This window comes from Epinephelus lanceolatus, chromosome 2 (assembly GCF_041903045.1).
Source record: "Epinephelus lanceolatus isolate andai-2023 chromosome 2, ASM4190304v1, whole genome shotgun sequence".
Taxonomy (NCBI): Eukaryota; Metazoa; Chordata; class Actinopteri; order Perciformes; family Serranidae; genus Epinephelus; species Epinephelus lanceolatus.
Window position 1 is genome coordinate 16,374,778 of NC_135735.1, and position 11,382 is coordinate 16,386,159.

The 11,382-nt window shown below is 42.2% G+C and overlaps 1 protein-coding gene across 1 annotated transcript; it reads right to left on the reverse strand.

The window, feature by feature from the left end:
- On the reverse strand, window positions 1-10,965 carry mettl21ca (methyltransferase 21C, AARS1 lysine a). The gene is made up of 8 exons (XM_033618852.2): window positions 10,290-10,965; window positions 8,733-8,847; window positions 8,489-8,634; window positions 8,203-8,320; window positions 6,128-6,844; window positions 3,838-3,995; window positions 3,637-3,754; window positions 1-2,045 (listed from the first exon to the last, which is right to left on the reverse strand). The coding sequence occupies exons 2-8, from the start codon at window positions 8,827-8,829 to the stop codon at window positions 1,660-1,662; spliced, it is 1,740 nt and encodes a 579-aa protein (XP_033474743.2). The 5' UTR covers window positions 8,830-8,847; window positions 10,290-10,965; the 3' UTR covers window positions 1-1,659.
- Between the last annotated feature and the right edge of the window lie 417 nt (window positions 10,966-11,382).

An 11,382-nucleotide genomic window follows, 5' to 3' on the forward strand; every position in this document is an offset into this window, starting at 1 on the left:
AAGTGTGCTTTGGTCGTCACTTGTACACACAGCATTATGGAGCAGATATGATTTGCAACAGTTTGTCCAGAAATGACCAAGTAAAGAAGAGATAAAAGGGTAGTTTCAATTGTTTTTACTATATTAAACAATGTTAAAAAAGACAATTCACATGCCAACAAAAACAGGACATTTCATAACAGATGCAGTGAAAGGGCTGCGACTAAATTCTGTGCTATATCAAAAAATGTACAGATGATTTTCTCAATGAACGATCAACTGTTTTATCTGTAAAGGTTCTGTATACGACATTAAGAGCAAACAGCTATTTGCTATGTAAAGATAAAGTGGATTAATGTCATCTGTGTGTGTTGTAATCCGAGCTTCTCTTTGGTTTATTGTCGTAAGCTGTGTGTGCTTATCAGTGCATGTGTGTATCCTACTGGCCAGCTCATTGCCACTGCTTTGCTCAGTGCTCATACGGGACAGCACTGGCACAGAAACAAGTGCATAAGGCCTTCATTTCTTGCCTGATAGAGTTTTAGCGCGTTGTCACCAAAACAACCACCACAATGTGCGCAGATGGTGTAGTCCTTGTAAGGGATGCATCAGGGTGCATTAGTGGTAACACTACCAAATATCACGGTGCGTCTGGGTGGTCGTCTACTCTTGTATTTAGCGCTGTCCACTTGTGATTGGATCACCTAAAACGCATGTTAATACCAGGTCTAAACAGAGAAATGTGGTTGTTTGGCACCTTTCCAGGTAAATCATAACACTTCAGTTCTGATGATTCATCTATCCATCCACCTATTTTCACCTGCTTATCCGGGGCTGGGTTGCAGGGGCAGCAGGCCAAGCAAAGCACCCCAGATGTCCCTCTCCCCAGCAGCCCTTTCTAGCTCCTCCTGGGGGACCCCAAGGCATTCCCAGGCCAGATGAGATATGTAATCCCTCCAGCATGTTCTGGATCTGCCCCGTGGCCTCCTACTAGTGGGATGTGTCCGGAACACCTCTAATGGGAGGCGCCCAGGAGGCATCCTGATCAGATGCTGAACCACCTCAACTGACCCCTTTAGAAGGAGCAGCGGCTCTACTCCGAGCTCCCTCCGGATGTCCGAGCTCCTCACCCTATCTCTAAAGCTGAGCCCAGCCACCCCACGGAGGAAACGCTGTCTTTCGGCCGCTTGTATCCGCAATCTTATTCTTGCGGTCACTACCCAGAGCTCCCTCTTCCCCATGACAGTCCGGCGCAGCACCCACATCACTGCAAAAGCTGCAGTCTTTTGTTAATGTTCGAGATAGAGTGGCCATCTAAACTCTCACCACATCATTCTGCTAATACAGATCCAAAGTCTTCACTGTTATTTTACAAATGAATATACAAAATATGTGATATCATCAAAGGAAACCTGTGAAGCATTGTTTTGTTAAAGCTGAGCTATTCCACTGTCAAAGTAATTTCATTTGCTCTACTAATTATATTGGCTCAGTCATGCACTGTGCTGCTGTTTATATTGAAAAAAATAACAAAGGTAAAAGTAAAAAGTGTCAGGTACTCGCCCTTTAACTTCCCAAAAAGTAGTGGTATTAACAGTCACGTTTAACAGAGGCTCTGACTTAGGGGCCCCCTGGGCCTGTTGGGGCCATTCAGTAATCCTTCTGTATCTTTTCTGTCTCTCACCCTCGAAACGTTCCCATGAAGATCTTCATCTCTCCGTCTTCGGCCAGCAGACTCGTGTGAAAAGCCTTTTTAAAGTTCTCAGTGAAGGTCAGATCAGTCTCAAACCTGACCTTGTTGGCCCAGATCACAGTCGTTCCTCGTGTGCAGAAATGCTTCATGGTGGCCAGGAGCTCGTTCAGGAAGTCATGATGGTAGACCACGTCAGCTGCCAACACATAGTCGTACCTGTAGAGGGATGAAGGGTAGGTGCGCTCCAGGTCCTGGCCCCAGGACAGAATTTCCACCTTGGGTGTGTGTCTGCAACGCCCCCTGGTGTTCCTGGTCACGTTGGCCTGGAGGTTACTTAACACGTCAGGTAGGTCTGTAGCTGTGACTGAAGCTCCTGAGGATGCAGAAACAGGACATCTGTCATTAACATAGCTACAATAACCATAAAATAACTGTACTGGTGATCTTTATTAGGGAGTTTGTAGAGTGGAAATGCAGTTTAAGCAGTTCTCATTTTGTTAAGACTCTGGTGGGAAGATCATCCAAAGACATCCTAAATAGGCTGACACCTAGGTTTGACTTTCAGACAATAAACAAATGTTTTTTGGTAACCAGTTGTGGAGTCAAGGGTTTTTAATACACCAAAAAGAGACTTCAGTAGTCTCTGCTTTAAAGTGCATTACCACACAATGGTGACATCATTTTGACAAAAAGGTGCAGACAACTAAAAGATAACTGCAACAGAACACCTTTTATTACACAAGTTTAATGTTTGCTAGATTAATTTGATTGTCTAAAATGATTAAGGTATTTTAACGGGAACAAAACAACACATCGTCCCGACCCCAAGTTTCACTCCCTAGTTAAGTCACTTCAGGCTCAACATTGACCCCACCACCCCTCTGTGTCTGACCCTCATCCAGCTCTACATGTCAGTCTAATAAGAAAAATGTGCATTTCACAAACAAAAAATTGTATGCAAAGACACCAAGTAAAAAACAGTAAAAGGAGCATTTTTAGCCCGTTACCATACGGGTGCTTTGATTTTGTAGATTTTTTTGTGACACAAAATCAAGCAATAGTTCAAATAGTTTGCTTTAGTCATATTATGCCTGATAAAAGCAGGTCACTACATCTTTTTTTACTCTGTGCGTGTGTGTAGATGTGTATTATATGAATTATAAAACCATTAGATTCTGTCAGTAGATACTGTAATTATGGCTGGGTATCAGTACTAAATACCTACTGACCAAAATAACCCAGTACGAAGTAGTATCGAAACGTCTTCAGTCGAACAATACCTGCATTTGATCCGTTTCGCGCGGGGTCTGATCCCAAAATATTCTGACTCACCAAGGGTCAGCAAACTTTCTGTTGCTGCTGTCACCGGAGCAGCTAACCCACCAGTGAATGATCAGTTAAACGTCTGCTTGGTTAGCTCGATCTAACACAGCAGCAGTGTCTAACAACCAACACTGAGTTATTAAACGCTCCAACAAACTCACACTGACACTAAAAAGTTAGGTATCTTTAGCCCTGTGATGCTCACAGTTAGCCCTGTCACTGTGTGTGTGCGGCCAGACAGACTCTCAAAACTGTCCCTGGCATGGAGCTCACACTCCTGCAGCAGCAGCAACAACCCATACAGTCTGTGATGTGGGGAAGTCGAGCACGGTGTGTTTGACAAAGTCGGCAGCTCAGTGCGCTGAGATGCCATCTAAAGTATGACTATACACCACTCCATTCACGTTATGGGTATTAAATGAAGTACTCTGTTGGTATTGGTATCACTTTAAGGGTACTGGTTTTGCTACTGGTATTATATTTTTTTAATGATTCACAACCCTAACTGTAATCTACTTTGGGTTTTGTGTCAAAGTTTGAGTATCATGTCACGGTGACTTTACAGACATTTTCCCAAGTTTGATGGGCTGTGATTTTGTGCTCATGTTCATGTTGTGTGAAACAAATTGAAGACCACTCACCCAGCAGACTGGCCACAATGGTTACCAGTCCAGTTCCTGATCCCAGCTCCAGCACCTCCTTTCCCTGCAGGTTCACCGTATTCCTGTTGTTTTCCAGGTAGGAGCACAGAGCCAACGCCTGTAAATAGAAACAGAATCTCATATGCTTGTTTAAGAAAACTGTAATGATGATATTTATTTCATGTTTTTAGAGGCACTCACTGCTGGCCACATCACTGCTCCGTACGAGTCTATGGACTCCTGAATGACAATGTCGTGCCCTACGTAATGGTAGATGTCTCTACCAAAGCGTCTGTTGATGATGGAAGCCCAGGCTGGTGGGCTGTCCTGCTGCTCAGCTGTTTTTGTGTTTGTTTGTCCTGTGAGGAGAGGAAGGATCTAAACTTTAATAATTTCAGTGAGTTTCCAGTCAGAATTAAAAGCAATAAAGACTAAAATATAAGACGCAGTTCCACAACATAAACGCCAAACAAGTTAAAAAGAAAAGCTGGTGTTAAGCCAGTAGCTTTATGTGATGCAATAAAAAGATACACATTACATCATTTTCTATGTGAATAAATGAGTCCCTGCTTCTCTTCCTAATAAGTTCAGACACTTTATACTGGAGTGCATCTGCCCTCTGGTCTCCCTGACGACAGCTGGTTATAGTTTTGGCTTCACCACATTTTGGTTTTATCACAGGTCTCACGTCTCAAATGTTATTCTTGCCACTGATCTCGCCAGATATATCAAAGTCCCAAAGCTGTTTGCTCACTTAAGAGGAAGCTGCCAAACCACAAGGCACCCCTGCCAATGTCTTGGAGGTTACCCTGGCCAACCTCATGTCAACTGGAGAACGTAGGGTCGTTAGCCTGATGTAGTTCTCCTGGGGCTTCCAGGCTATATAAGCGAACCATATGCTCACTCTGTCTCTCCCTTCCTGCAGTTGGCATGCACCCTGCGTCTCTGTCTGATGGTTTTGCAATACAACACACATGGCACATGTTCATGTCCTGCTTTCATCACTGATCTACCAAGTCTATTGTTGTTTTGAGTTCAGTATAAGCTGATGTGGACTCCCTCCTTCTCATGTTGCCTCGGCCAGTTTGTGACAACTCTACTCTTTTGAGACATTTCACTCAAAACTACAAATGTCAACCTCATGGTGGTGTTAGAGTTCATGTCAACTCACGAGAATTCACCATCTGTACCAAAGTTTCATGGCAATTTATCAACTAGCTCTTGAGATTATAGAATGCATATAAAGTCTATGGTTGAGATTGTCAGTGTGGACCAACAACCCAGTTGCCAGAGTAAATGTTAGCATTGTATGTTTCTGCTAACCATGGATATGTTACATTTGTACAGTTCCTATGTAGCAGATATGTTGAAACCTTACCTTTCTTTACACTTCAGTTTTTAATTTTCTGTTGTGACAGCGCTGTGGTTAATGTTTGCATGGTTGGTTAGGAACCATTTGGCTAAGATTAAGAAAAATACCTGCTTTTGTTGCAACAATATGTCCCGACGTCATTAAAAAAATACCCAGTTTGGTCGCCACAACCATGACTGGAAATGTCCCGGCCTTTCGTTAAAAAATACCCAGGTTGGTCGCCACAAACATGACTAGAAATGTCCTGGCCTTTCATCAAAAAATACCCAGTTTGGTCACTACAAACATGACTAGAAACGTCCCGGCCTTTCGTTAAAAAATACCCAGGTTGGTCGCCACAACCATGACTGGAAATGTCCTGGCCTTTCATCAAAAAATACCCAGTTTGGTCGCCACAAACATGACTAGAAATGTCCCAGCTTTTCGTTAAAAAATACCCACTTTAATGGCATGTCCAGACATGTCATTAACTAATACTCACTTTTTTGGCAACAAAAGCAGCTGAAAATGGTTGCAACAAACACGGCTGGCAATGTCCTGACCGCTCGTTAAAAAATACCCACTTTTGTTGCAACAAAAGCAGCTGAAAATGTCCGGACTTGGCGTTGAAAAATACCCTTTTTTGTCACACCAAACACATCTAGAAATCTCCCAATGTGTGCTTAAAAATGACCCAGCCTGGTCACACAAACACTGGTAGCCATCTCACCTAGGTATCACATCATTCACAATCCCCTCCTCCTGATGAAAAAAAATGAATGTAATCTGAACTACATCATTCAGTAAAATGTACAATTGTAACATATCCGTGGTCAGCAGAAACATACAAAGCCAACAGGTAATCCTGGAGACTGGGCTGGGACCAAAGTGGGGGGTGGACAGGCCTTTCTTAGTGCCTATGATGGCCAAAAATTCAACATCAAAGTCTCAGTTTCCCTGTTACTCTAGATAATCCACAGACTGTTTTTGTTAGAACTTTGTAAAGAAATAGTGCCAATGCTATTGCGGGAGATATCTCAATTTGGGTGAACTGGCCCTTTAAACAGAGGGAAACTTCGATTGTAACTAGCAGACATGTTTGATGTTCATGTGTTAATACATGGGCATTTTCACACACACCTGGAGCGTCTTCCTTGTTGGCTGTGCTGCTACAACTTGAATCTGGTTCATCCTTCTTGTCCTCTTTATAGTCATCATCTTTATGGACCATTTCCTCCTCTCCATCAGACTCATGCTTGTTTTTATCTTCCTTATCATCTCCTCTTTCAGGCTCTGACACACGAGGTTCTTCTAGTACATCGATGTCTTTTCCTTTACTTTGTTCTGTACTGACAGAGTGAAGCTCATCGCCCTTGTGTTTTTCATCTCCAAGTTGTTCTTTTCTCTTCTTCTCCTCCTTTCCTTCTTCCTCCTCTTTCAGCAGATCTTGAATTTCCTGATCACCTTCTCCCTCTTCTCTACACGTTGCCATGAAGATCTTCATCTCTCCATCTTCGACCAGCAGTTTTGTGTGAAAAGCCTTTTTAAAGTTCTCAGTGAACGTCTGATCGCTCTCATACCTGGCCTTGTTGGCCCAGATCAAAGTCGTTCCTGGTTTGCAGAAATGCTTCATGGTGGCCAGGAGCTCGTCCTGGAAATCATGATGGTAGACCACATCAGCTGCCAGCACGTAGTCGTACCTGTAGACAGATGAAGGGTAGGTGCTCTCCAGGTCCTGGCCCCAGGACAGAGCTGCTACCTGAGGCATATATTTCCATCGCCCCCTGGTGTTTCTGAACAGGTTGGCTCTCAGGTTGTTCAGGACATCTGGAAGGTCTGTGGCTGTCACCCAGGCACCTGAGGACACAAAGTTCATAGTTTCTCCTCTGTCAGGCTTGAGAAAGATACTCCAAACACACAGCCCACCTTTACCTGATCCCTGAATACACCCTATACACTAAAGCACAATGCACAGGTTAATCATGGCTTTGCAGCGTCATTAAAAAAAGTCACCCTCTCCTAGAGAGGTGGTGACATCGCCAACTCACTGCTCTGCAGAGGGCATCATGGATTTACACTCTTAACACAGTGAATCCCTTATTTAAATGAAGAATTGAATTTGTCGTCTTTTCTTTAATTTGTTACATGTGATGGATGCAGTATGTATAGTTTTTTTCTCTTTGTACCTTTGATGCTGTCGTTAGTATCTTTCAGCGAATAGGACAAAAAGTTACCTTTAATAAAATTGTCATTTTATTGACAAAGCGCTAAATGAGACAAACAGTCTGCAAGAAAAAAAAATCATAGTCCTCTGCCTGTTCTATTTCCTTGCAGTGCTTCTAATGGCATTCCTGCACGTGAACGAACACAACCAATCAGAGTCGAGTAGTCTCTAATGCAGCTGTTGTTGTTTGGATTGTCAAACTAGGCAACTGCAATGCCTATTTGTCGATTCAAATGTTTTCAGAAACATTTTAGTGTACTGTTTAGCTGTAAAATGAGAACATGTTGGTGAAGATTCCCAGTCATCCAGGTTATGGTAATCTTAAGTGCTATATATAGTGCTGCATTGTAAGACTGCAGTCTTGGGATCCCTTCCCAGATGACTTAACACCCATTCACACTTGGACCCATCTAACCCTAGCGACACATATGATTGCCGGGTGGGTCAATGACTCACATTTGACCTTAACGACTCTGTAAGAGTTCATCCACACAGAGTTTAAACCCTGCAACTCCGCACCGGTCCGTTAGAACTGAAGAAGCCCCTTGGATAAGAGGTGAAACGTCTTCAAGAAACTCAAGTTGCCTGCGATATAGCACTTAAGATTATCATGACCTGGATGACTGAGAATCTTCACCAACATGTTCTCATTTTACAGCTAAACAGTACAATATAATATGTTCCTGAAAACACTTGAGGTGATAAATAGGCAATGCAGTTACAGAATCTTCATTCATATTTGATAAGTGCTGCCTAGTATGACAGTTTGACTGCAGTTGCAAGCAGTAATTGACATGATTTACAGCTGCGTTAGAGCTAGCAAATGCCATTAAAAGCTGTAGTGTGATTATAGGTGCCTGTTGGTTTTTACTCTCTTCAATGAAGAAAGAATGATGTTGATATATTAGTCTGTTTGCACTATAAATGTACTCTAGTCCTTTCTCTCTTCTAAAGTTGAAATTCTTATAAATTTTAAATGTGAAATTCTCACCGAGGAGTGTCGCTACAACAGACGTGAGGCCTGTTCCCGCACCGATCTCCAGGACCGCCTTGCCCACGAGATTCAACTCTTCGCGATGAGTTTCCAGGTATTGACAGAGAGCCAGAGCCTGAGAAAGATCAACATGACTTTGAGTTACAGGCAGGTTTAGGTATTTTTGTCCTTGTTCTGGGCCGTGGCTCATGAAGCATGACTGGAGCAGGTGAAGTACAGCATGAGCTGGAGGGTCAGAGCAGCAAAGATGAGATGTATGATAGAAATGTGCCGTTTTACTCACCCCTGGCCATATCATGCCTGCATAGGAGTCGAAAGCCCCATCAATGACGATGTCCTGTCCAACATAATGGTACACCTCTCTGTCTGGTTTGTAGTGTAAATATGGCGTCCAGGCTGGTCTTTGTTGCGTCTGGACGGCTGATTCATCTGATTGACACAAATGTCAGACGTTCAGATCTCTGTGCTCTCTGCTCAGTGTGAGTTTTAAAACATTTCCCTGCTTTTAATTGCATCGTTCATCTTACCTTTTTCTTCCTCTTTAACTTCTTTATTCCCATCTTCTTCCTCTCCGCTTCTCATATAACTGGTTCCCCCCACAAAGCATGTGGACAAAGTAGCCATGGGAAATCCTGTGTTGGACTTGGACACACAAATATATTCGTTAGAGAGGAAGTGTACAGAGACAACATCATCTGTATCTGTTCAACCAACAGTCTCTTTACCCAAATTCGGATAGAATACTGAAAGTGGCCGTGGTTTCTACCAAAAGTCATGTAATATCAGGCAAATATATTGTTTTCCAATCTAAAATTCCCTTTCAGTGAAATTGTTGTGCCTTCAAACCATCAAATTCACTTAATAATGGCATATAATTAATGATGAAATATATTTCCTCATCCTCATACTGTCCTTTCGTCTATCTTTCTCAACTGCCTAAACCCTACCACCTATGGAAAGCCATTTAAGGTAATACTAAAGGTCCAGCGTGTGAGGTTTAGGGGGTTTTGTGGCGTCGAGTGGTGAGGAAGGCTTCTCCTGGTTAGAATTCCTGCAGTGTTCATTGTTCAGGAGGTTTTAACCAGGAGCCGAATTATCTACAGAGGTGTCTTCCTCTCCGAAACAAACAGACCAGGCGATCAGACCATCGCAGACGAGCAGACCCAGCACCTGCTAATTTGTGCTCACCTTTTCTCTCTGATAAGGCAATGTGTGCTCATCTTTCTTCCAATCTGGATGAGAAGGAGGTTTTTACCCAAATTTGCAAAAGTGAATGGCACTATCTGGAGCCAGTGTTTGGTTTGTCCATTCTGGGCTACTGTAGAAACACGGTGGACTTCATTGACAAGTGCCTGCTACCTAGATATAAATGGCTAAGGTAACGAAAACACAGCAATTCGTTTTTTGTTTTTTTTTTAAAATTTATTTATTTATTTATTTTTGGTGATTATACACTAAGGGAAAATACATATTATATTATATTCAATTTCTGCCAATATATCCTCCGAAATCCTACACTCTGGACCTTTAAATGAATGAATAAATAAATAAATGAGTAAAAAAAAAAAAAGTAAATAGTTATAGATATATAAATGTGTCAATGTAATTCAATAAAAGAACAGAAATGTCTTTTTTCATTGCATTATTGTGCTTTCTCAAATAACAGTAGTACATCCCTACTCAAAAGCTTGAGCTTCATTTTAAATTAAAATTTTTTTAAGGTAATGTTTCTTTTTAAACTATTTTTTTTAATCATTATCTTAACTTAAGTATCTTCCCTCTTGGTACTATAATGCAATCATTGTTATCTGAACACGAATAAAAAAAGAAAATATTAGGTTTTCTATTCATATACTTTGATATTTTGCTTGTTGCCGCAATGTAATATTGCAGATGTTGCCATAAAACTCCGAAGAAGAAGAAGAAGAAGAAGAAGAAGAAGACATTTTGCTCCCTTATTTGCTACTGTTTTCCACAGCACAGTACCACAAACAGAGCAGAGTAAACACGCAGAAATTCACTTTTTAAAGATTTTCAGACTCATACTTTCCAAAATTCTTGTTAAAAAGATCTCTCTGACCTACCTGCTGCTGCTTTATTTACCAGTGAAGGAACTCAGGAGCAATCGTACTGCATCTGGAGACCTCTGATTCTGGGGTTATAGAGACTCAGCATCCTGCTGGTTACACCCATCACCATCACAAGGGCACGAGGGTATTTTTAGACCCATGCTCGGGAGAAATAAACACAAGCAAGACACAAGATCAGAGCGCATGCACTGTAGATACAAATGCACGTAGGCCCACACTTGCACACAACAAAGATGAATCGGTGAGGGAGCCAACAGGAGAGAGAGAATGACGGGAATGTCCTGATACCAAGAACCACGGGTCTTTGCCAACCAGTGTCGCTTATGGACTTCTTTGCTGGTGCTTTCTGAAAGCCTGCACAGTCTGTAACCTCATACTGGATATAATTTAAATGGATATAATATGAAGGGATAATAAGCCTGTTAAAACAGGGTCTTGCCTTACCTCTGCTGAGTGATTTCCAGTTAAGTGGTGGTCTACAAATAGTCAGTAAACAAGCATGGTTTGTGCTCAGCTTGAGAGCATCTTGGTAGAAAGCTCTTTATCTAAAACCCCTAAATCCTCTTAAAGCCATTTTAATCGCTGTTAAGTTGCTGTCACTTCCTCTGCAACACTTTTATCAGACAGTAAATATGATCAAAGATGAAAGCTGCATGCAAACATCCACGTTAAGTCGATGCATGTAGTCTGGAATACGTCCACGCTGTCCTCGTTTTTCCTGCAATGACCTCAATTGCTTCACCAGAGATGGGTAACAGGATCAGGCTGGCCTGCAACCAGCATGTAGTGCCCCTCCCTATGAAGAAAAAAAGGGGTCTCCTGTGATATAAACCTCAATTAGACCTCCCTTGGTTACATTTCAACAGTCTTTGGCAATGACGTATCAGCTTTCAGTTTCATCGGCAAAATATATCCACTCACATCCTAAAACTTGAAATCCATCCAGGACCTCGGGATGGTTTTGAAACGTTGATACGGGGTGCACTGTGGTTAGGTCATTGCTCAGCTGTGTGTTGTTGACATGAAGCAGCCTTACTTGGATAAAAGATGAGTTTTTCAAGCTTGATGACAAGCAGCACGTCTGCTC

Coding starts and splice junctions, on each gene's coding strand:
- mettl21ca (XM_033618852.2), bottom strand. CDS start 8,829: ATGGCTACTTTGTCCACATGCTTTGTGGGGGGAACCAGTTATATGAGA. Junction 6,845..8,202: donor TGTTGTAGCGACACTCCTCG/GTGAGAATTTCA, acceptor TTGTGTCCTCAG/GTGCCTGGGTGACAGCCACA. Junction 2,046..3,636: donor CATTGTGGCCAGTCTGCTGG/GTGAGTGGTCTT, acceptor CTGCATCCTCAG/GAGCTTCAGTCACAGCTACA.